The 26,041-nt window shown below is 39.5% G+C and overlaps 1 protein-coding gene across 1 annotated transcript; it reads right to left on the reverse strand.

The window, feature by feature from the left end:
- Positions 1–284: 284 nt before the first annotated feature.
- On the reverse strand, positions 285–24,211 carry LOC139719741 (dual specificity protein kinase TTK-like). Its single transcript, XM_071631130.1, has 20 exons — positions 24,097–24,211; positions 21,048–21,197; positions 20,196–20,424; positions 18,552–18,658; positions 17,135–17,293; positions 16,459–16,519; positions 15,362–15,457; positions 14,878–14,937; positions 14,020–14,292; positions 13,257–13,440; positions 12,727–12,825; positions 10,371–10,528; positions 8,610–8,764; positions 7,680–7,900; positions 6,389–6,565; positions 5,498–5,582; positions 4,720–4,835; positions 3,902–3,988; positions 3,195–3,569; positions 285–401 (listed from the first exon to the last, which is right to left on the reverse strand). The coding sequence occupies exons 2-20, from the start codon at positions 21,169–21,171 to the stop codon at positions 285–287; spliced, it is 2,883 nt and encodes a 960-aa protein (XP_071487231.1). The 5' UTR covers positions 21,172–21,197; positions 24,097–24,211.
- Between the last annotated feature and the right edge of the window lie 1,830 nt (positions 24,212–26,041).

The raw sequence follows: 26,041 nt of genomic DNA on the forward strand, positions 1-26,041 counted from the left end.
CAAACTATCTTTTTGTGTAGCAGTTGTTTTCCATAGAAGTGTACAGGATACTATTTGAAATATTGTTCTTTCAGCTGATTATTGCTAATCAAATTTGAGTTGGAAAATTATTCCCTGCAAAGGGGAAAAGGAGGGAAAAGGAGGATGAAAAGAGGAGAGGAAAGATAGAAGGGGAAGGGGGAAGGGGGAGGAAGAATGGGGAAGGGGGAGAAAAGGGGGGATGGGGATGGGGGGAATCTCCAGCAATATGAAACAGATACAAAGCTGTGCCAAACTGGCCAAAGCTAGGAGCAGTCCTCACCAAATGTGGTATTGGCCGTGGTGATTGAGGTGTTGGGGAGGGCGTGGCAGTACTTGGAGGCCAGCTGTCGTCTCAGGATGGATGCTAGATCCTCATTCTCCTGTGTCAAAGGTCAGTGACAACACAGGTCATCCCTCATCAATGAGGATGCATGGTCAAGACAATCCCCTTGACACGTTACATTTAAACTTCATGTAACAAGTGATATCAAATTGGTACACGTTGCCCTGCATTAGTGCTTCAAGGAAGCTGACATAGATCTGAACTTTGAGAAACTGAGAAGATCATTATATGTCAGTGTTCTACACAAGATGGCTCACTAAAAACCAGCAAATCTTTTTTAATGTGGTCATGTGTTGAAAAAGAAAATAAATGAATGTCATGTAATATCAATACCAGCTTTACAATCTTATTTCTCTATCAATGCATACATATTATGATTATCAATGTAATCGAAGGTTTAGGAAAAATTTTGTTTTCTGAGTCTAGCTTGATAGGGAACTTGGGAAATTCTACAAAAGCAGTGCAAAATGAACTTCTGAAAACCTCTTGTAGGCAAACATGTGCAAGAACAGATTGGTACTTCATCTTTGATAAAAATATTTCAGCATCGATTTAATCCTACTTGTGAACACGATCAGTGACAAATTAAATGATGATTTGAACTATTGAAATTAAAATGTAGCACATTTCCATCATCGAAGCATAAAATGTTTGATATCCACACAATTGTTGGGGTTTCAGTCCATACATATGACAAGATGAGATTCAATTTCTGGCATGGCAATTATCAACATCTAATCACAGTCAGTGAAATATTTTATATTAAACAAGCAAAACTGAATAACTTTTGTTCTACAAGCCATGTTTTCTTTTTCAATCATTACTTTATTTAGGATAGAGAGGGGGGAGACAGAGAGAGAAAAGGTTTGATAAGAATATTGATAATTAAAAAAAGATTAGCCATGAAAAATGATTGCCCCCCCCCAAAAAAAAAAAAAAAAAAAAATCATTTAGCAATTGACACTTCAGTAAAAACCTACAAAAGTAAGTGGGATAGCACATACAAGGGGAGAGTCTACAGCACCAAACATATCATTTTCGAAAGGAGAAAGTGCAATGAAGACAAAGTAAAAATGTGCACAGGCAAAGCAGGAAAGCATGATATTTCACAGCAACGAAGAAAACCTCAGAGAATCCAAGGCAACTAGTGGGCTGACCATTGCATATGGTGTATTACCCATGCAGAAGAGTATAAACAGCAAAAAGTGAAACCAAACCAGGATTACTGTACACAGAAGGACAAACCACAAACCACAAAGGGAGTAACAGAGAAGCTTGCAACAACACTAGTTGTGATATGTCCAGGAGAAACTGACACAGCCGAAGAGTCAGTGGAGTACAACAAAGTTCTAGAAACAAGGTTACAACATGGCTGCCAGAATGCAGACAGTGACAGGGCAGAGCACTCACAAAGGATGTCTGAAGGATGGTAGTTATGGTCGGGCAGGATAAGAGGTCAAAAACACAAATCAAGCCGGAGAGGGCTTGAACATGATGCAGCCCTTTAGATTAGAAACATAAGAAACATAAGCCCCCAAAGCATGGTGGGAAGGAGAAAATAAGGCTATGTTGAAAGAGCACACACTAATCACATCAATACTCTTTGGTGGTTACTGGAAGATGTAGAAGAAGCAGTATGACTCCAAGAAGTTAGATATATGTCAAAAGTTTAACCCTAAAAAGACTGGGCTATTTTGGTAGCTCGAAAGACTGGGGGGGGGGGGGGGCCTAAAGGGCCCCCCCTTAAGATCTCGGCCGTGGATTGCGCGATCGCCGCGGAAATTTGCACAATGGTAGTGTGCGATGTAATCTACGAGATCGTACATTTAAATTTTCCAAACTAGTCTTCTTTTATTTTATTTTGATTAATTATGCTAATTCATGCGAGAAATCAGACTTTTTTATCTAAATCAGCAAATAAAGCTCCAAAAGTGCTTATTTTTGGTCTTGATATTCTTTGTAGCATTCTTAACAAATGTACTTGAAAAAAAATTCGGTATCAAAATTAATTTCTTATTTATTTTATTGTTTTATGAATTTCTTATGTATTTCTTTGTTTTTTCGACCTTTTGTTTTTTTTGTTTTTTTCAGCAAAATTTGTGGCAGACCCTTTTTGAAGCATAATACTACTAAAACAAATTGATTTTAGCCATTGAGAGCAAAAATAAGCATATTTATATGAACCATGTGATAAAACTCAATTTGTATTGACTTTGTACACAAAATCATATTTTTGAGCCATTTTCGGTCTCACGTGCATGTACAAAAAGTTATGTAACTTCAGTACCGTACCCCCGGGCGTCACAAATTTGGTGTCAAAATGTGCGGGAAACTCGAAAGAAAAAAGTCATAGAGCATCGCGGCGTGAGTATTGCGTGTTGCTGAGTAATCGCGCGAAATGTCGAGGGGGGGGCCTTTTAGGCCCCCCCCCAGTCTTTTTAGGGTTAAAATGTATAATATCTACTGAAGTAAAGGTAGGATAGCTAGACAGATGTATGTATGGCAATCAGACATAGATGAACATGTGTTCTTGGATACACTCTTAAAACTAAATATGCAATGACTCTTCCTTTTTATTATGTATTTTGGTTATTTAAACTATTCACCCTCTTCTTACTTTCTTTTTTTTTAACTGCAATAAATATAGAATTTTAATACCCATAGTCAAATGAGCACTAGCAGCAGTGAATACAAGAGATGAATAAAACAACACATGGCTGGCACAATGCCCCTTTGACCAAAGCAAAATGCATGCTGTGTACATGCACATAAGTAGGAAGTAACTACCTTTATTGAGGCAAACTGAGACACATTCATCCCTTACACACACCTTTTCCTGACTCTGGCTCGGAGCTGTCATGTACTTTGCACTGCTGGACTGTGAGAGAGGTTTCAGCAGTGCCTGGGCCCCCTGGATGTCCGCCGAGTTGATGACGCGGAGTGGTGCCCGTTGTTGCTGCCTGGCTGCTGCCACCACTGGCTGGCTGGGATGGTGGTAGTGTGGCGGTTGGTGCCCCATGTGAGGTTGTGGGTGTGGCTGATGAGAGAGCCGCTGTTGTTGTTGGTTTTGGTGATGCTGCTGTTGGTAGTGTGATTGGCTGGCAATAGGTGGTGGCATGGGAGGGGCCATGGGAGGAGCTATGGGAGGGGCCATGGGAGGGGGTGGAGCCATAGGAAGGGGAGGAGTCATCTGTTGATTAACAGCCTACAAGGAGAGATGAGGGGAAAAACACAACAAAGGCAGTGTGCAAATTTGAATGAATGAAGTAAGATGGAGAATGCACACATACATGTGTATCAACAAATCTTTGGGCGAGAATGAGAAGGGCATTAAGCTGTCTCGAACACAGTGGGTTTAGTGGCAACTTAACGCCCTTCTCATTCTCACCAAATAAAATACTACTTGCAGGCATGAGATAAACGGTGGAGAAAACAAGTGTCTTCATTCTGCATCTTTTGCTAAACTCACTACTAAGCATACATAGCACTGTATTGCACTGAAATCTGTGTGGCTGCAACTGGTCTGCTTGCTCTTACCTGTGCCTGCATCCCAACCATGGGTGGCAGATCTCCCCCATCTGTTTTGGGCCCAAGTTTGATTTGGTCCACAACACCTTGAAGCAGCTGAAGACAGAGAAAGAGAGAGAATAAAAGTAATTTCTATCTTGCTGATGTACTACACAAGAAAACCACTGCATCAAGTACAAGATGAATTGACAGTTGAGCTTAGATTGGCTGCTCTGAAAAAAAAATAAAACAAAAATGTGGCAATTTCCACCTAGTCACATTGCTACTTGTAGGTGTACAGAAATATCAGACATTGATATACACTAAATAAATAATATTAAAGCACAATTTCATTTACACCTTGCCAAAAGGTGCTCAATTTTCTTTCATAAATTTAATATAATATAATATATAGTGCATTTCTAATGTAATACTAATCAATGAATTTCAACTAGTGAATCTGTCATATGAAACAAACTAAAAAAAAAAAGGAAAGGAAAGAGTAATTCCTCAGAGGTGTAATCAGCATAATGCAAGACATATAATTCAGCTATTCTTGTCATCACAAAGGGAATAGATTTTTCCATCCACACTTTTCTGCCTTGATACCAATTATTGTGGATTCAATGATAAGGGCAAGTGGAAAGTAGGCAAAGTGGTTTCTTCAAGTTTTGATTTCTTCACAACAAGTTCACCTTTCAAATTCATGACCGTCGATGCAGGGCAATTTGTCAATCAGTTGCAAGTTCACCTTTGCTTTCTAATCCTCGCCCAGCATTTGAAATCTTAACATTAAAAAATCTTGGAGGCAGATACACATATATATGTAGGAAATGAAGTGACCATACCTTCTCCAACCTGCCCATGCTCCTTGGTGAGTTGATCTGACTCTGCCCAAGCTGAGAGATGAGGGCACTGATGCGATCATTACTTCCTTGGGGTCCCACGTCAGCGGAGGCTTGGCCTAGTGATGGAGGTGGGAGAAGAAAATGAAAAGTATGATTCCCTGAACAATGTAGACTAGGAAGACGTTTTAGCAATCATAAAGCACAATTAGTTTGTGAATGTGTGTGTGTGTGTGTGTGTGTTGTATATGTAGAGCCTAGTCCCACCCATAGAACAAATTATTCACCCTTTTTTCCGTTAACATAATCATTCTCTTTCAGCTTAATTTACTGTAAAACACAATATTTTTGCGGCATGAAATTTTCGCGAATGGGAGCCTAACGGCCTTTTATTTGCTGTATGAAATTTTCATGAGTTGCCTCTAAAATTCAATGTATATAGTGCAGACAAGATCTTTAGCGTGAATTTGTGATTATGCAAAAGACAGCCCTAGCGAAATTCGCGAAATTAAAATGCACATGAACATTCCTGGTTTTACAGTAATCAATCTGCACTTTTACAGTAATCAATCTGCACTTTTGTTATCCTGTGTCTGTGAAAACTGTAATGGCAAGTAAGTGCAACATTCTGGTTTAAACAGTCAACAGAATGAAACAACTGGTGAACCAACCTTTAACCCTAGCTACTGTCATCTTGGTTAGTAAGGTTCATCAGGACACTTGGGATGAAGCAGTGGCAGAGAGGAGAGAAAGAGGAAAGCCCACGGCTATGATCTCTCACCTGATTTGTCAGGACCCTTGATGTATGGATGATCCAACAGTTCCTGGATTGAGGGCCTCATCTTCACATCTCTCGTCAGACATTTCTAAGAGACAATCAAATGATAAGGTCTGAATTTTGATTTTGGTGTCTCTCGGATAGACAAAGCATGCAACAATGAGTGCTCCAATTATACCAAAGACAAAGAAATTTTGTTACAAGGAAGTAAAAATTCAGGTCCCAAAGTCATTACCTACATACCTTTATATATACAATACTTTATTCGTTCACATAAAGTGAAATTTTGATTAAACGGAAGAAAACTGCCAGCCCTAAGGACTTAGTTATATCAGCAGTCACCTAGCTGTATAATATCATGCCCTTTTTTTTACAGCTTTGTAATTGCCATGTCAAGTTTTCCTTGAGCAGTCATTTTTAGTTCCAATGTCACTTCCATACCGTCTTGATACCAATTCAACCTGGAGAAACAAAACTGAAATGCAGTATAGAATGTTACAGTTTGAACAATCAACATGTCTAAAATTTTTCCACCTGTGCACTGAACCAGCATGCTATGGGAAACACACACTGTACTGGGTAACTATATGCAATGCTGCTTCGGATCCAATTCAATATTAATTCTCAGATTGGTGTTTTCTTGTTTCTCTGGTTTTAACATTGAAATGGACACATGTTGCTTCAACACACCACAGTGACCAACACGTTAAAAAGTGATGTCCTATGCAGCAAAGTTGATCATTAAACTTCTGGCGGCCCTGTAGCACTGCATGTTGCATGATATGTGTATTTCCAAACACTTTCGCAATGTAGAAACTCTCCTAGTCTGCCACAGATACAATCAAAATCACTTCAGAAGTCTCAGTACAGGTTATAAAAGTATGGAAATCATACCTTCATCACATCAACCACCAGCGGGTTCTCTACCATTGGGAAGTCAATGACGTGGTCAGGGTTGCAGATGGCTTGCATCTTGAGCAGACGGTGTGTGATGTGCTGGAACGGGGTGCGGCCGTAGACCAGGGAATACAGGATGCACCCCAGGGACCACACATCGCTCTTACAGTTGATCTGCAAAATCGGATACAGGTTGTACTCAATATTAGTGATACTCCTGCACACATCAACTCATATAATAGCAATGCCACATCTTCTTTGACAACAGCATCGTTGCTTTGCTTTACAGTGAAGAATGAAGCAATATACTTTATACATGTAGATTCTTGTCAAATCGTACAGGAAAATTTATCATAATTCTGAAATGAAATACTAATTCTAGTACAGATGCAAAAAGGGGACAATTTTACCAGGAGGTAACATAGACAGGGTGTCATACAAACTGATGGCACCAAAAAAGGCAAAAAGAAATATAACAATAACATCAAATGAAAAACAGTGACACTTCGTGGAAACAATACAGGATTTCATAGGAAAGATGAAGCAGTTTTAGTGTCACTAAAAGAATAATGTTGTCATTAAAAAGTTTCTCAAATTTATACCAGTTGTTTTCTTGTGATGTCATATTTCCACATCATAATTTGCATAGTGCTGTGGCTTAATTTTCCCATTACGACTCCAAACTGATCTGCGTGTCAGCGAGTCAATACAAAGGAATATGACATGACTCATACTTACGAACTTCTTGTGATTGCATTTGCACTACTGCAAGTGCCACACCTTCACTGGATGCATTGGTGGCAACTGAGAATGCTCTTGACTGAGCTGTTATACATGTATGCTCTGTGCAAAAACTCCCCTCTACACTGAATGTATCATACAACTGAACACTACATGAAGGAAATAGTCCATGTCCACCACTCCCTTCAGCATTGAAAACATCTTCCCTTGTCAGAAAAAAACAGCTCTTCCTGTCCATTAACAATTTAGTTTCTTTGGTACTTTTAAGATGTTGTTCAAGTCAGTTTTTTTTTTTTGTTCAAACATTTCTTTATGACTCCTATCAAGAACATACAAGAGACAAAAAGACCAGCACATAATGTCACCACTGATATCTTCCACTCAAAATATCAATTATGCCATAAAATGATTGTTGGAAGGTATATGAAGTGCTGATCAACAAATCAACAGAAATATGTCAAATTCACCACATCGACATATGAACACGAAAACATGTTGCAAGTTGTTATTTTTTAATATTATATCATAGCTAGAAGCTTCAGCCAACCTTGAGTCGGGGCCTCCTGTGGCCGTATTCGTCGATCTCCGTCGTTGGGGAGGTGTCCTGGATGGCCTCGGGCGACATGTAGTTGAGGGTGCCGACCTGGGTTTCCTTCACAAAGCTCGTCTGGTCGCTCTGGATGGCGTTGGCAATGCCGAAGTCGATCAGTTTGAGACTCGCCTCCACAAAGATGAAGTTGGCAGGCTTGAGGTCACTGTGAATAATGCCTATGTTGGACATAGAGTACAAGATATTTTGAGAATAAGGTGGTCCTAATGATGATATCTTTATGGAACAGTCAATCTATTTTTCATAAACATATTCATTTTTTTTTGAGAGGGGAGGAGAAGGAAAGGAGGGTTGGAGCATCTACAATAATGCAAATATTCTTCCATGTTTTCTTTTTATAAAATCACTATTAATGCTTTTATTTTGGCTTTTCATGAAATGGAATGGAGAGACTAAAAACAATATCACATACAAAAAACAAAAAAGTCTGTTTTAAATTTGGGCCCCAACTTGAGTATTTACCCTTACAAGGTTACTTACTGTAAACTGTAAATCAAATTCATGTATATGCATTATCAAAGAAGGAAAAAAGGATATTGATGACAGTTCAAATACTGACACAAAATATACCTTGAAACTACACGTACATGGAGCCCTGATGATTCTTTGAATCTGCCGTTTTTAAGCACCAACTGAAAAGTAGATGAGATGGTGCACACAATATTTTCACAGCATGAAATTTTCGTGAATTAAGGGCCTTTGCGGCATGAAATTTTCACAAGTTGCCTCTAACATTCAATGCATATAGTGCAGACAAGAACTTTCGTGTGCATTTTAATTTTGTGCATCTTGGCTCTCGCGAAATTCCCGAAATCAAAATGCATGCGAACAGTCCTCGTTTTACAGTAATGAAAAGCAGAGTATCACCTTGTTTGTGGATGACATCAACTGCCTCAAGCATCTCCTGCCAGTAGTAGGCAATGTCCTTGTGGGATATCTTGTTCCTGCGCTTCTTGAGGAATCCAGCAAGGTCTATGGAGCCCCACTCCATCACAAGGTAGATGTGCTCATCAGTGATCTCACTAAATCCAGGAAATAAGTTTGAGAGCCAGTGAATGGGTGTAATTCAGTCTGACGTAAAAGACTGAAAATTGATTGCTTTGAAACATTGTTTCTTGCAATACCCATGCATTTTACACATAAATCCTTACAATTCCCACACATTGCATTTTACATACAAATCAATGAAAATGGCCATTTTCTGTATACACTCATCATGAAAATAGGGCCTATGCTCTAACTCTGCGACCCTACTCCCGATCATCACAAATAGGGTCTCAAATTATGTGGGAGATTTTAAAGAAAAAAAGTCATAAAATTTCAAGGCGAGATCTTTTAGCATTGCAAAGTTATCACCAAAAAAAAAAATGTCGAGGGGGCTAGATAGGGTTAACCCTGAAAAGACTGGGGGGGGGGGGGGGGGGGGGGGGGGGCCTAAAAGGCTCCCCCCCCTCGACATTTCGCGCGATTACTCTGCAACATGCAATGCTCTCGCTGTGATGCTCTATGACTTTTTTCTTTCGAGTTTCCCGCACATTTTGACACCAAATTTGTGACACCTGGGGGTACGGTTCTGAAGTTACATAACTTTTTGTACATGCACGTGAGACCGAAAATGGCTCAAAAATGTGATTTTGTGTACAAAGTCACTGCAAATTGAGTTTTTTCACATGGTTCATATAAATATGCTTATTTTTACTCTCAATGGCTAAAATTAATTTGTTTTAGGAGTATTATACTTCAAAAAGTGTCTGCCACAAATTTTGTTAAAAAAACAACAAAAAAGGTCGGAAAAACAAAGAAATACATAAGAAATTCCTAAAACAATAAAATAAATAAGAAATAAATACCGAATTTTTTTCAAGTACATTCGCTAAGATTGCCACAAAGAATAATTAGACCAAAAATGAGCACTTTTGGAGCTTTATTTACTGATTTAGATTTAAGAGTCTGATTTCTCGCATAAATTAGCATAATTAATAAAAATAAAATAAAGAAACACTATTTTGGAAAATTTAAATATACGATCTTGTAGATTACATCGCACACTACCATTGTGCAAATTTCCGTGGCGATCGTGCGATCCACGACCGAGATCTTAAGGGGGCCCCTTTAGGTCCCCCCCCCGTTTTTCGAGCTACCAAAATAGTTTAGTCTTTTTAGGGTTAAGACAGGTGGTCACTATAGATATATTGGCATCTAATTCGATTTTTATCACACTACATATGCTATGAACCTCACATGCGTATATACCCCAAACATGCATGAATGTGAAGAGCTTTACGGATAGGACCAACTGTCATAATTCAGAAACAAGTGAGTGCCATGAAACAGAGTTTGATTTCAGGTGTTTTCTTTTAAAATCTAGGTTAACAATATTATTTGGTTTGACCTGCGAAAGTCATTACATGAGACGTACATTGTAGACACTTCAGCAGAAAAAGACTGGCAACTCATTAGTAGATCAATGGACAGGAATGAGCATGGTCAACTATTACCCACAAATTTGGTGGCTGCTATGGGAGTTTGCTGTGGCCACATACAACAGATAGCCCTTACGACAGGTTTGGAAAATGTTTGCCATGTTGGTTGGCCTTATCAGAGGTCAAATGAAAGAAGCAAACGTACTAGTCAAAGAGATGAATGATCCGTTCCTGGTTCTTCAGACTCTCCAAGAGCGTGATCTCATTCTGGTAACTCTCCACGGCCAGCTCATCAGCAAAGTCCAGCTTGATGTACTTGAGGGCAAAGATCTTCCTCGTGTCCTCGCTGATGACTTGGAACACCTGGCAACAGAAAGCAGTGTGCACAGCTGTCAATCTTGCAATAAACAAGGAAAAGTAGAAATTACGCGGTGCGTAACATATGTCCCCGCCGGAAGTAGCATTTTGTAACAAAATGTGCAATATAGGTAAAAAATCAAGGTCAAAGGTCAAAGAAGTCAAAGGTCAAAATTCTGTGTAGAAGTTTTGAAGCCCTCACCTAGTGCCATCACATAAAGCAAATGGAATCGAAATTGGGTCAGAAATGGCGAAGGAGTAGCATTTTGTAGCCAATGTACAATATAGGTCAAAAATCAAGGTCAAAGGTCAAAGAAGTCAAAGGTCAAAATTCTGTGTAGAAGTTTTGAAGCCCTCACCTAGTGCCATCACATAAAGCAAATGGAATCGAAATTGGGTCAGAAATGGCGAAGGAGTAGCATTTTGTAGCCAATGTACAATATAGGTCAAAAATCAAGGTCAAAGGTCAAAGAAGACAAAGGTCAAAATTCTGTGTAAAAGTTTTGAAGCCCTCACCTAGTGCTATCACATAAAGCAAACGGAATCGAAATCGGGTTAGAAATGGCGAAGGAGTAGCATTCTGTAGCAAAATGCACAATATAGGTCAAAAATCAAGGTCAAAGGTCAAAGAAGTCAAAGGTCAAAATTCTGTGTAGAAGTTTTGAAGCCCTCACCTAGTGCCATCATATAAAGCAAACGGAATCGAAATCGGGTTAAAAATGGCGAAGGAGTAGCATTTCGTAGCAAAATGTACAATATAGGTCAAAAATCAAGGTCAAAGGTCAAAGAAGTCAAAGGTCAAAATTCTGTGTAGAAGTTTTGAAGCCCTCACCTAGTGCCATCACATAAAGCAAACGGAATCGAAATCGGGTTAGAAATGGCGAAGGAGTAGCATTTTGTAGCAAAATGTACAATATAGGTCAAAAATCAAGGTCAAAGGTCAAAGAAGTCAAAGGTCAAAATTCTGTGTAGAAGTTTTGAAGCCCTCACCTAGTGCCATCACATAAAGCAAACGGAATCGAAATCGGGTTAGAAATGGCGAAGGAGTAGCATTTTGTAGCAAAATGTACAATATAGGTCAAAGGTCAAGGTCAAAGGTCACGACTGAAATTCTGTGTAGAAGTTTCAAAGCTCCCATGTAGTGCTATCATATAAAGCAAACAGAATCAAAATTGGCTCATAAATGACAGAGAAGTAGCAAATTGAAGATTTTGATCACACACGGACGCACACACGGACACACGGACGGACGGACACACGGACGGACGGACACACGGACGGACGGACACACGGACGGACGGACACACGGACGGACGGACACACGGACGGACGGACACACGGACGGACGGACACACGGACACACACACGTACGGAGCCCGTTTCATAGTCCCCTGCTCGAACTCGTTCGGCGGGGACAAAAATTCAAGAGTCAAATTTTGTCTTTTCTTATATCAGTCATCATTAGCAGGTTATGCATAACTGCTTGCATTACGCTTGCATCAGAAGGGTATCAAATTAAATATATGCCACATGATCAAATAACTCTTAACACAAGACTGACATTATATACTGCAAAACATGATATATTCGCGGCATGAAAATTTCGCAAATTGGAGCCAACGACCTTTCTCGTGTTACAAAATTTTTGCGAATTGCCACTGGTGTCCTATGCATATTGTGCAGGCAAGAACTTTGCATGCATTTTAATTTCGTAAATGTTGGCGCTCACGAAATTAAAATGCATGCGAACATTCCTTGTTTTACAGTATACTACATCTGTGTCTCTTTTGGGGGGCATGTTTTTTTTAAAAATCACAAATCCACTCTTGATACACTCACTTCTTGTGACAAATGTAGTGTCGAGAAGCATCACAAAGCTCTATCAGATAAGAATATAGTTATGTTGAATCAAATCCAAAATGACTGCGCTTACTAATTTCTGATTCTTTGTGTGTGTGTGAGTGTGTGTCAGTGAGAGAAATCATTACGTCGTAAACTCTGGTCTACAAAGCAAATAACACAGTTCCAAGATTAAGATGTTGAAGAGATAAAGCAGAACATAATGGCATTTACATTGAGCCAAAACATACTAGGTACATTATATAAATCTATCACAACCTTTTTAAATTATTGTGGATGCAGTGATTTTATGAAGAGGTAATTAAATGCAGTCTCCTGCTGCCTACAGCATATCACTGATATACCTTTGAAGAGCCTCCTTTCCCGATGAAGTTGATGATCGTATAGCTCTTGCCCTTCACCTGGATTGTGTCTTTGCCTTTGCTGCGTGGAGCAGGAACCGTCTGAAAATATGCAACAGCAGAATGGCAACTGACTTTACAGTTGAGATTAGGAGTACCAGCAAGTAAGAACAAAGAGTTCAGGATAATAATGTTAAAGGGGAATGAAACCCAAATATACATTACAAAAATTAGACTCGATAAATATATGACATATACAGTTACTGTATACCACAGTCCTCCATGAAATTATGAGTGATATTGTAAATGTCAGTATTTTCGAACAATTATTTTTTTTCACACGTAGCAGCTCAAAAGCATATTCGTGGGCTCTTGAATTCCTGCTGCACATTTGTCAACTCATTTAAAATGTGCAGAGAAAATTGTGAAGATATTTTCACAGATTTTGGAATATGAGCCAGCCAAAAGTGGGGTGAAACATGCAAAAATCACTACAGTACACAGTACAACCAAAGTAAAACCGTCACAATTACTTGAACCACAGGTTGCACACATTGCTGCTGCATCTGCGGCATTCCAGGGTACTGTTGTAGCTGCACTTGCTGTTGCTGGGGTGGTGGTGGCTGCTGCTGTAATGGTTGTGGCGGATACTGTGGATGGGGTACTACGGGTGGGTTACAGAATGCCTGCTGCCTGTTCATTTGGGAGGGACATCCCCTGAAAAACAGACAAGTGAATTAGAAGGCAAAAGAGGATTAATAACAACATCCATACTAAATGGCATTTGAATAGCAAAGTAAGACAAAGACTTTATTCATAATTTCATCTCTCCATGTTATTCATACATGATTGAAATCAATGGCACAAATAACTTTGCTGACAAATCACCAGAAAAGACAATGTGTGTAAGAAGCTCTCTGGATTCCTGTTACTTATGTCTGTTGTTTTAAAGATAAAACAAAACTTATTACCCCTTTTAAGAGCTTAAAACAATTGTAGTTTTGCAAATTTGATTGAATGTGTTCTGACTGTTCTGCTACAAGTGTTAGGGTCTTATGGTGAAATTCAGATAGGCTTTGTAATGAGAGATATCATATCAAAACATTAAAAAATGCAGTATTAAGAGTAGACAGCCAACTTTTGTGCAACTTTTTATGTGACTGCTAGTGTAGGATTAGCATTTGTTGACACAGAAAATATGACCTCTAAATTAGTTGATGGAAGGTGAGAAGAGTTAGTTTGAACAATGGAGGGACACCCCTCCCCCCCCCCCCCCCCCACATCCTTTGCACTTACATCCCACTGGGAGCTGGCAGCACACCTGGCTGGGAGAGATGTTTGATGGTTTGGGTGGATGGGGGCATGGCAAAGGGGTGTCCACCACGCCCAGTATCGGGCGTGGTCTGGATACCGGAGTCACTCTCATTGGTCTTCTCCGTGATGGACGCCAGAGTCGGAAGACCGCCTGGACCGTCCTTCCCAGTGATGTCTGGAGGACTACTCTGCAGAGGCTGAATGTCCTCGTCGTCGTCATCATCGTCATCGTCATCATCATCATCATTGTCCCCACTGGAGTGGGGTATTCTGGCTTTTCGCCTCTGGGGTTGATTGGATATCCTGATGCGGACTGGTGGTGCAGTGCTTGTCCTGAGTCAAGAGATAAGACGGACAAGAGTCATCAGATGAATATTCAAAGAAGAGTCTTAGGTGGATAAAGTTTGTGATATGAAATAATCAGAACAGTTACAAAGTTTGAAAATAATCATGTCACCTGACACTTTGCACTGAAGGCGGAAATTGGCTATCACAGTTCTGTGAACTCTCTGTGCATGGGCAGAAAGAGAAGTCCTTATTTTGGTTTTCACAAATACACCAAAATATATTTTTGATGATATCAAGAAACATTACAATTACCATAATGCAAACTTTGGAATGGAACTCTCATTAATTGCCTACTCAGATAACATAATTATAACATAATAAAAGTACTTTGCTTCCAAAGGTAATTTCTAAAGTAATCTGAGCCATGAAAGTATGAGAAGTTCACGGACTGACCACTTCTTACGCTGGCTGGACTTTCTGGAGCTGGCGAAGAGGCCAAACTTGGCCGAACATTCGGGCGTGCTGGCGGTCATGCCATGTGCCCTGGCAGACTGACCGATGGGTACTGTGTCGCCGTCGTCAGATGCACTGCTACCAGTACTGGTGGTTTTCCTGTCAAGGGTTGAAGCGAGGAAGACAAATCGAAGCCATAAGCAGAAATGATACCATTCTTGTGTACCCCCTGGCGATGACTACACCTATCAACCTTTTCCCACTTTATCCTGTATCATAGTCTCACACTACTAGTATGTGACTAGACACCAATGTGGAGGAGATGCATATTTTGCGACATCACAACCAGTCCCAGAACTCTGACACTGTTTTTATTTTATCATTATTAATTACACTGGTGGTTTAGGGTCTCCAATGTATTTATAAGACTTCCTTTAGACGACAAACACACACAAACATACACACACCAGAATAAAGAACACCACAACCCAAAGATCTGAAATTGGTAACCATAGACTATAGTCATTTAACTCAACATACTATCATCAGAATAACCTTTTAAAGAGTACATAGTGTGACCTACCTTACACCAACTTCAGGTCTCCTGAAACTGACTGTTGTATCCACAGACTCCATGGTGCTAGGTATATGGTTTGCCTTGGCCGATGAAAGTGAGGAACTGTAGCAGTGCACAAGTAGTGGAAACAAAGAGTAACATTGCTAACTAGTAGTAGTACAGGTGACTCCCGGAATAACACAGTCCTTGGGACTGGCAGTTTTCTTTTGGTATATCAAAATTTTGTTATAGCTGAACAGTTAAATATATCAAGATATCGTCGGCTGAAAATGATAAGGGCGTTACGTTGCCACTAAAGCCACAGTCTTCGAGGCACCTTAAAGGGATTGTACAGTATTGGTTGAGGTGGGGATTCATGTTTTGAACATTCCTAAGTGACATGAGAAACCTCTTATGAAATATGAAAGAGCATGTAATTTTAAGAAATATTCAACGTTTATTTGATGAAAATTGGTTTTCAAATGGCTGAGATATCAAACAAAGTGATAATAATAAAAGGCGACAGGCCACGCCTTTTATTAGGATCTCTTTGTTTCACCTTGTTTTTGGATATCTCAGCCATTTCAAAACCGATTTTCATCTAATAAACTTTTGATACCCCTGAGAATTGCACGCTCTTTGACATCTCAGGGAGTGGTTTCTGAATATCTCGCAAAACGTTAAAAGCTAAATCCTCACCTCAACCAGAACTGTACACACCCTTTAATGCCCTTCTCACTCTCAGCTAACTATATAGAGATGATAATTTTGGGACCTGAATTCTTACTTCGCCGTAATGAGCATTTCGCTATAGCCCTGCTTGTCATGAGAGTGCACTATAATAGATTATGGCAAAAAATGTATACATAATAGTGAATGAAATTGTCATTGTTGTACTCTTAAGATCAGACTAACTTCTATCTAGAATGGAATTCTTCTTTAAGAGCCTATCATGTGAGTAGATTAAAGGGGTTGATGTCAGATTGCAATAGCTAAAACTACCCATTGAACAATCTGAGCTACTATGCATGTGATATGCATGTGATGCAATGTGAAACCATCGCACCCATTTGAAGGAGAGAGCGTAATACATTGTACATGCTTTATTGCATGGGCCTACTTACACACTGACTCCATCTGTTGATGTAGTTTCCATGGCAACTGGATGGGAGGAGTGATGGATGCCTGCTGCACAAGCACACAAGGAAACAACAACAACAAAAAGAGACAAACTCAATAGTAAATTATTGAAGGAAATGTTTACAGGGCAGCAGTCAATCAGAATTAAGGAGGGCCAGTAGATATCAACTCCTGAAGGAAAATGAGAATTTCATCATGTTTGTGAAATTCTAATTGAAGAACAAAAGACTGACCATACCACAAATAACAATTTTAATGGATAGTAGTGTGCATGGAAATAATGAGTAACAAATATTCAACCCACTAAATGTTTAAAACATAGATGTTATTATTTTGATTCCTTTACCTGGCCATATTGATTGATAAAAAGAAAAGTGCATGGGGAATAATTTTCCTGGTATTGCACAGCAATGTGGTAAAAGTTTGTATGTCTTTTGGAAATGACTGTTATATTGACTACAGAATGTCATTTGTTCAACAATCTTATTACAAAAAATTGTAAACTGTTTGGCTGAAATATCTTCCATTAATTAAAATTGCTATCCAAATTCTAAATGGAAATCATTCCTTGGTGCATCATTAGTAGTCTAGTTGCTAGTCTGGAGTAATGCATTTTAAGTTTTGTGGTGCCAATTGGAAAAATGAAGGGTCCCTGCATACCATCAACTGTGTCCATGGGCTCTGGTGGGCTGGGCTCTGTTTGGCTAGGGTCTGGGAAGGCTCCCCCTTGCTTCATCAGTCGCAGTGCCTCACCAAGCCGAGGGTCTGCCGAGAACTTCATCCCTTTCTCAAGGATGCTGACACACTTTTCTCTACAGTCTGATGAGAAAAAGAGTGAAATATTTGTGGGTTTATGGACAATAAGGCTGTAATATCTCTATGTGGCATCAATTAGCATTCTCTTTAATCTAATTCAATTAACTTATTTGTGTGTATGCAAATGTTGCGATCAAAACTCTAGTTACAAGTATTTACTGTCAAAGCATTTACATGTTTGGTGTTCTTGCCAATGAATGGCTCAGTGAAAAAAAGAAGAAGACAACATTATATTTTTTAAGGGTCTTCCATTCAATTTGTATTCTTACAGATAGACTGTCACATCACAGAAAGAAGTGTGATGGATATTTGGCGAGATCACTGTTCTCCATTGGCAAATATCTAGCCCTAGGAGAGAGTTTTTGCAGAAAATGTTTGATAGCTTGAGGTAAAAACAAAGCAAAAACAAAGCAAACCCAAATACTCCTAATCATCTTGTGAACACGACAAACAATAAAAATCATCGTAAGGGAAGAAAAGTCACCCGTATCAATAGGTCATTTGAGGTACAGTGCACTCCCGTTATAACGAAATGCTCGGGACCGGCAGTTTTCGTTCGTTATAACGAAATTTCGTTATAACCGAACAAATACAATATATAACGAAAACAAGGTAACCACGTATATATATCATATTCTGTTTGCTGAATACTCATCATACACTGGAAAGCTATGTGAAATGTGATGGGATAACTGTATTACAATAATAAACGCAAGTTCCCCTCAGAAACTGTGCGTGACACAAGGAGCGAACACACAGTGGTGTGAAGCGTTCACCCATGCTTGTTCCGCTACGTATTTTCGAAAGCAATTCGCATTTCGTTATAACGGAGCAAATTTCTTTTGTTTTTCTTTGTCTGTGGCGCTCGGAAAAGACTTCGTTATAACGGAAATTTCGCTATAACCGTGTTCGTTATAAGCGAATTTTGTACCATAGACTTTAATGGTGATACTTTTGGGACCAGAAGATTCACTTCGTTATAACGAAATTTCGTTATAACCGTGTTCGTTGTAACGGGAGTGCACTGTATTGTGTATATTGGTATCCCAAAATAGATGAAAGATTTAATAGTACTGGGGACACGAAGGTGAGAAAAGGAGGAGTAAGATGTCAATAATCAATCATTGATATTTCATAAAATGAAACATGTACAACATTTTGGCTTACATGAAAAGTGGACAAGAACATGAAGGGTACAGAGAGGAAGAAAACATGTGCGAAGTTTCCACTCCCAAGTAGTAAGCATCAATCCGTGTCTTACCGTGATCAAGTTCAAACTTGGCAGCTTCAAGATGAACTATGGCCTGCCTCCTTAGATTGGCACGAGCAAACTTGAACATCATCCGCGCCGAGTCAAGACTCTGAGTGCTGCAAGTCATGAAACGCCAAAAGAGAAAGTCACCTTATCACGGAGAGGATTCTCGGATTTTGCGTTAATGGCAGAAAATTATTTTTACTTTCAAGTCATATTGTGTAACCTACTGGTTAAACCCATGACTGACTATTTACATTTCATAAGAAAAAGTATAATCATACATTTCCCCTTTCATGTTAGCACAAAGCTAATGCTTGTGTTGTATTATTCCTAGAAATAATATCTGCTACGACAAGTTTAGCACAGCTGCTATTAGCAACTATCCTGTTGGAATCAACCTTAGAATTTTTTATGAAAAAATATATCATTGGTGTTGCCTACATGTATGAACCGTCATGGAATAAGTCTAGTTTCTTCAAGCTGTGCATTACAGAACAATCATTGCAAATACATGTATACGTAAGCTTGAGACAATGCAGTGTAGAGCTTCAGTGGTTAACAGATGTACAGTGTACATGGATTCTATGGTGATTTGCATTTCAATAAGTTATCTTTTCAAACTGATTTATCTGAAAAACATACTGTAAAACATGATATATTCGCGGCATGAATTTTTCGCTAATTGGAGCCGACGGCCTTTTTTGCGGCATGAAATTTTCGCGAACTGCCACTGGCATTCAATGCATATAGTGTAGACAAGAACTTTCACGTGCATTTTAATTTCGCGAATCTTGGCGCTCGCGAAATTCGCGAAATTAAAATGCACGCGAAAATTCCTAGTTTTACAGTAATCTGTGACAACTGAACTGTACTTGAAATGTTGAACCATGTTCACAAGTCAGGTCAGCCTGAGGTTTCCACTATGCTGTGCAAATTTCATTTGGACCAGTGAGTTGACAGCACTTTGGTACTTTAAAACTCAAATTCTTGACATGTTGCACTGTTGAAGAGCAGTACATTGAATACGGAAGTCTGTTAAAAGACAAGTCCACCTTCAAATACATGTGGATAGAGTGAATCCCCCAGCAATATTAGTACAACACATTCGTGAAAGTTTGGGGAAAATCAGACAATCCAATCAAAAGTTATGAATCTTTAAAGTTCTGCACAGTCACTGCTAGATGAGAAGACTACTACAGTGTATGGTGTCACCACTGTCACATGCATAGAATGATATTTGTAAGGAAAATATTTAGAGAATTTCACAAAATTGTATCTTTCGAAAAAAGTGCACATTAACTCAACCTGTCACTGACTAATGTCAAGGGTAATACTGTTACCGTTGCTTTCTGAAAGGGTTTTAGACAAGTCAAGTGTTCTTTTTTTTATGCAAGAAAAGTGAAAATAAGTTGAATTTTCTTTATATTTTCTTTATAATATCGTTGTACACATGTGAAATCACAACCTTTAGTCTTCTCATCCAGTACGGATTGAGCAGAAACTTTAAAAATTCATAACTTTTGAACGGAGTGTATGATTTTCTTCAAACTTCTCAGTGATGTGTTCTACTAATATTGCTGTATTCATTCAATCCACATGTCTATGAAGGTGGACTTGTCCTGATGTGTGTGCTACAGATCTGAGACCTACGCTTTGAGATGAGCGAATTTGATGATGATCTTGGCGTATGCCGGGTCGTGGGTGGACTTGTCGTCCAGGGGAATTTGCTTCGTTGCCCGGTTGTATGCCGCGTTCAGGAAGCGGTAGGACACAGTTTCGTCTGCGTTCACAGCGTGGGACTCGACCTCCATGAGGTATGAAAGCCATTCACTGGGCTTGTTACCATTCCTGGCAAGCTGTGTCATCCAGGTAGTGTGGTCTGATGTGAGCATACAATTTACATGTAGAAATGAAAGAAAGATATTATTCAGAGGGGTGAAGGAACAATGTACGTATATATGTAGGTTGGAAAGGATTGCTAAATTGTAAAAATTTTATGAAAGAAGGCACTGCCCTAACAAAAGTGCTTGGTATATATAAAGAGGAAACTATTTTCTTATGGTCATGTGCTTTTCATTGGAAGATGTCCTAAAAAATGCAAATATGAAGAACACCATCCTTCCATAAAGTCCCTGCTAATCATTTTTTCCCCCTTCTTGCATATTTTTTTTTTGCAGGTACATATGCATAATGCAATTGCACATGTATGCAATGCTGAGGCACTATGAAACATATTACAGAAAACATGTCATTACCAAATGGGCCATGAACAAACAAGCAAAAACAAAACTAACGAGAAAATGATCATAAACTGGAAATTATGAATCCTGGATGATCAGTTGGTACCTGAATCACATTGAATTGACAAGCAAAATTATAATCAATTAAGTGTTCTCTATTTAGACAAGACAAGTTCACAATGGTAATACTGACTGAATAACCACATTAATTGAACAACTTGAAGAAAAAAAAGAAAAGGAGAAAAGTTTTAATTCTGCCCACCTGGCATACTGTGAAGACTGGCCATACTGGTCAGATTGTTTCGCAGGTTGCCCGTTGTGTTGTCCTTGCTGTCGCTCGTGTTTGCGCAGTACTGGGCCATCTTTTCAGCACTTGTTGTAGACATCGGGAATGCAGACTTCTAAAATCCTACTGCATGAGGAAAAGACCACAGAGTGAGACAGATTTAGGCACTAATGCACCTTTGTTCATGTACTCCCTTTATCTCTTAGTCTGACATCAACTATGTACACATGGACACTTGTAGGACCTACATACAGTGTATATCAATACCCGATCATCAATCTCTTCATTCTCAGGACCCTACATTTTAAAGGGATCGTAAAGTTTTGGTTGAGACCTAATTTCAGGTTTCTAACATTTTTTGGTGAGATAATGAGAAACCTCTTATGAAATATGAAAGAGTATGTAATTCTGTGAGGAATTCAATGTTTATTTGATGAAAATTGGTTTTGAAATGGCTGAGATCTCCAAAAAAGAGCAATTCTAATAAAGTGTGGGACCCAAACTTTATTACCATCGCTTTGTTTTACTCTGTTTTTGGATGTTTCAGTCATTCCAAACCCGATTTTCATCAAATAAACTTTGAATTTCTCTTAAAATGGTACGCTCTGTACTATATCATAAGTGTTTTCTTGGTATCTCGCAAAAAGTTAAAAGCCCAATTCTCATCTCCACCAATACTGTACTATCCCTTTAACACTTTTGGGCTCCCTGGTGACAAAAGAAAAGTATTTTGGCAGAAAAGTGGTAAGAGCTGAAGAAATCGTCTACTGTTTTCTCCTTGCAATTGCCTGTGATGTGACTAGGCTACAAGTGTTTTGTCAAATTCCTAGGAATTAATTCCCTCAATTTTTGGGGCCCTTGAAGCTGCATCGCTACACTAACCTACCTTCTGTTTTTACGCACGGATACACATTTGGCAAGTGGTGGGGTACTGTACATTTAATGAGACTGAGAGGGGGTACATCATGGGAAAACATGGCAATGGGTTTTATAATATTTACCCTCAACACAATTCTACAAGAAGTCAATCAGACTAGATCTAGAGTAAAATACATGTACCCCGTTTGCAGCAGGTTTTGTACAGGATGCCCATTTACAGCCGAGGCCATTTTATTCGTTGATGAAAAGGCCTAATCAGTTGTCACTTCCCATGCTAAACAGTTTAACACTTGCGAGTAACTTGAAGTAGGGTCTACATAGATGTAGGTAACTCCTGCTTGAGTTCTATGCAAAGTGGGACTAAGCACACATGATGTTCATGAGCTGTTTTATTGATGAATAAAACTTTAGTGCCCCTGCCAGAAATAGGCACCCTGCCGCTTATTAGGGTTGTTTATACTTAACATTCAATGTCAATGTTAGACGGTTTCTAGTTGTAGTTAGGCCTACGGCACCAGTTCTAATGCTACTTGTGATAATAATGTTGACAGTTGTACAAATTTTAGGCCCCACCAGCACCACATAGACAGAAAAATTTGTCTGTCAGTTTTTTTTTTAGTCATTTTTTGACATTTTACACGGCTCTCCTCTGTAGTGTAACGGTTAGGGGATTCCGTGAAGCCAAACGTACATTAAGGTCATTATGAAGTCTCCCCACAACATTGACCGAAAGATAAGAATGTTGCTCCGTATCTTGTCGTCGGGGATGTATGTAGTTGCTATTCCACAGCCGCAGGGACCAGACGCTCTAACCGGTTATAGACTAATAATGAGTAGAATATGTCTGGCTACATGGAATCCCCTGACATAACGTGTTAGGCTAATTCTTGTCGTTATACGTTATAGCGAGGTCCTACGGAGGGGAGCCGTAAAACTAAAAGTGTGAAAAAAAAATGTTTAAAAACTCTCTGCCACTGGACAGACGGATTTTTCTGTCTAGACAGTGTACACGGTCTAGTACCCAGAAATTTGGAATCCCCGATGTCGACGACAAGATACAGACCAATATTTCACTTTTTCAGCCAAGGCACTCAAGCTCCAGCATAACCACTGCACTTTCTTTCGTAAATATTGCATTGGCAGCTTTAACTGCTTTTGTGCTTACCTGGCGCTGGCGCTGCGAGCAGACGAAAAATATTTAGACGCATCAGACCGCTAGGTGCGGCAGTCTGGCATTGTGCGAACACGTTGGCGCCCGTGTTTTGATGGGCGCTCTGCATCGGTTGATTAAAACTCGATTTTTGAAGAAAAAAAACAGACAGGATTTTTTCTTCTTTTCATCATGGATAGTGGACATGTGTGTGTAGCAAAAAATCACCGTGCAAAGTTGCGACAATTTATACGTCAGATGTGAGATGAAAAAGAAGTGAATAGGGGTCCTCGTGAGGACTTCCCCCCAGGGTCCGTATGAGGAACCCCGGGGTCCTCATGAGGCGGGGGCAGTCCTCTTACGGGGGAGCGGTCCTCATGAGCGGGTTTCCCGGACTGAGCTGCGCTGACTTGTCTCAGCCCAAGGCAAATAGCAGCTACAGCGGCCTGGTAGTAGTGCTATAGTGCCTTACACTAACAGTTAGTGGGGCTTTTTTGGATCTTGCACACACACACACACTACTTGTGAATGCGAGTCAAAATGAAACGTTTTGCAATGCCCGATGGCGATGGGCGATGGTCTACGTTAGTTGGTTTATGCGAGATTGAAAATGATAGCAACAGCGATGGGGCCACTATTGGTAGCATAGAAATTAGCATAATTTTCCGTCCTTCCTTCTTTCCTTAGCTCCTTTGATATTTCCTTTTCTTTCATTTACTGTCCCACCACTAACGTTAGGCCTATGAAACACAGTTAATCATTCTTTACCTGGAGTCTGGACAGTTTCGAGTTCGACAGTGCAGTGCAGTGTAGCTGCGCCGCCCTGCTGCAGCAGCGCTGTGTACACTCAGTCACAGGGCCAGGGATTACGCTTGTGACAACGCTCAACGCGACCGGTTCAGCCGCGCCGTGGCGTACTTTTTCAAACAAACGGCTCAGAAAATTGGCTTGAAAATTAGTAAGATGCAATATGAAAGACATAAGCAAGCAGCTCACCAATGTAGTTATGTTCCTTTGTCACATGTCATCTTCATTGCAGAGATGAAATACTGGTAGATGCGTCAAATGCGGTGATAACACAGTAGAATCCGCAACGCAAGAAGTGAGTTTAAATCACCCTCTGTTTGTCCTCGATCATGTGACTACATAACGGGGCTTGTGATTGGTTCGCTGCGTGCTCTTCTATACTATGCTCTATGGTTCGCCGTACGGATATGGCGCGCCATTTGCTAAATAACGCCGATACTGAGTTTATCCCCGAAAAACTGTGTTCATCAGTCGATAAACTCGGTTTTAAGACAGAAACTCTGTTTATCTAGTGAAAAACTAAGTTTGTCACGATAAACATAGTTTTACGTTCGATAATCAGAGTTTCTCGACAAACCTAGTTTTCCCTTGATGAACATAGTTATTCGATAAACTGTTCGCTCGATAAACAAACTGAGTTTATCGAAAAATAAGTTTAATGATAAACTCTGTTTATTAAGCGAAAAACTAAATCTATTGATAATCATAGTTATTTCAGCTTTAACGAAAGTGAGCGCTTGTATTATATTATATATAATACATTTTACTATGTAGGCCATATATTGGAATTTTCCACGTGTTGGACGTTCGAATGTTATAAGAAAAAAAGGAGTCTCGAGTACGCCATTTATTTTGTAGTTCCAACAAGAAGGTTTTTAATAATAATAATAATAATAATAATAAACCATATTTATATGGCGCATATCACAAAATAGATTGATGTCTCTATGCGCATTGAAGGAAAAAGGAAGTAATAAATAGAAATAAGGAAAATAGGCATGTGTGAGAGAGAGAGGAGGCAGAACAAGATGAAAAATGACAGAGCTGTAATAAACATTGCTTAGTTTTAAACCTGGTCCACAGACATGTTAAAGAGATATGTCTTCAACAAACATTTAAAATCATGTACTGTATTAGTTTGCTTAAGATACGTGGGTAATTTGTCCCATAACTCTGCTGCTGCCAGTTGAAAAGATCTTGCGCCGTAAAATTGCGTTGATATTGTGGGGGTGTACAACAGAAGTTTGGACTGAGAGCGAAGATTCTTTGCTGGACGATATTTTGTTATGAGCTGTTGGAGGTAAGTAGGACCTAGTTCTTGCAAACACATAAATACCATGATTAAGATCTTAAAATCAATCCGTTGCCTTACTGGCAGCCAATGCAGTTGTCTTAGAATTGGACTTATATGTTCATTGAGTCGAGTACGTGTAACCAACCTAGCAGCAGAGTTCTGTATTCTCTGTAACTTTTGGATTTCATTGTTCGGTAAACCATACAAAATGCCGTTGCAGAAATCAAGACGAGACATTATGTGCAGTGGCGTATCTAGGGAAAACGGCGCCCGGGGCAAGCGCGAAAATTGCGCCCCTAATTTCTGAAAAAGACTAATGTTCAACCCCAACCCCATCCCGGTAGAGACTTTAAGCAAAGTTCACATGATATGCTTTTCAAGCCCTTAAAAGGGGTCTTTTGAGGGTGATTTAAATGTAATGAATTTTTTTATAAATTTCGGCGAGCGAGCGCAGCGAGCGAGCCGAAAATTTTTTTATTTCAGCTGACAAAACATGGAATTCTTGTCATATTTTGCTTATCAAATCGTACAATTCTAATCAAGATAGTGACGGCCTTATAGATAACGATTTATCTATACCAACAAACTGAGTACTTTAAAAAATATTCTAAACCAGAGGGGCATTTCATGAAGCATTTTGTCCGACAACTTGTCGCACAAAATTAGTACTTTCAGCCAATCAGAAGCAAGGATTTCAGTAGCTTTTAACAGTTTGTCAGACGAAATATCTGACAAATTGCTTCTTGAAATGCCCCCCCCCCCCCATGTACGCGCGAGTGAGCCGAAATTTGTATATTTCCGCGTCATCATCACGTTTTGTACTTATCTCCTTTTTAATTT

The sequence above is a fragment of the Diadema antillarum genome, unplaced genomic scaffold, assembly GCF_040938485.1.
Source record: "Diadema antillarum isolate AM-2024a unplaced genomic scaffold, OU_Dant_1.0 scf00000114, whole genome shotgun sequence".
Lineage (NCBI taxonomy): Eukaryota > Metazoa > Echinodermata > Echinoidea > Diadematoida > Diadematidae > Diadema > Diadema antillarum.

Bases quoted from the DNA above. Each gene is read 5' to 3' on its own strand.
- LOC139719741 (XM_071631130.1), bottom strand. From the start codon at position 21,171: ATGTCTACAACAAGTGCTGAAAAGATGGCCCAGTACTGCGCAAACACG. The intron at 17,294-18,551 runs GTAAGACACGGA...TTTTCTCATCAG, and splicing joins CAAGTTTGAACTTGATCACG to ACTGTAGAGAAAAGTGTGTC. The intron at 16,520-17,134 runs GTATGCAGGGAC...CTTGTGCAGCAG, and splicing joins GCCCATGGACACAGTTGATG to GCATCCATCACTCCTCCCAT.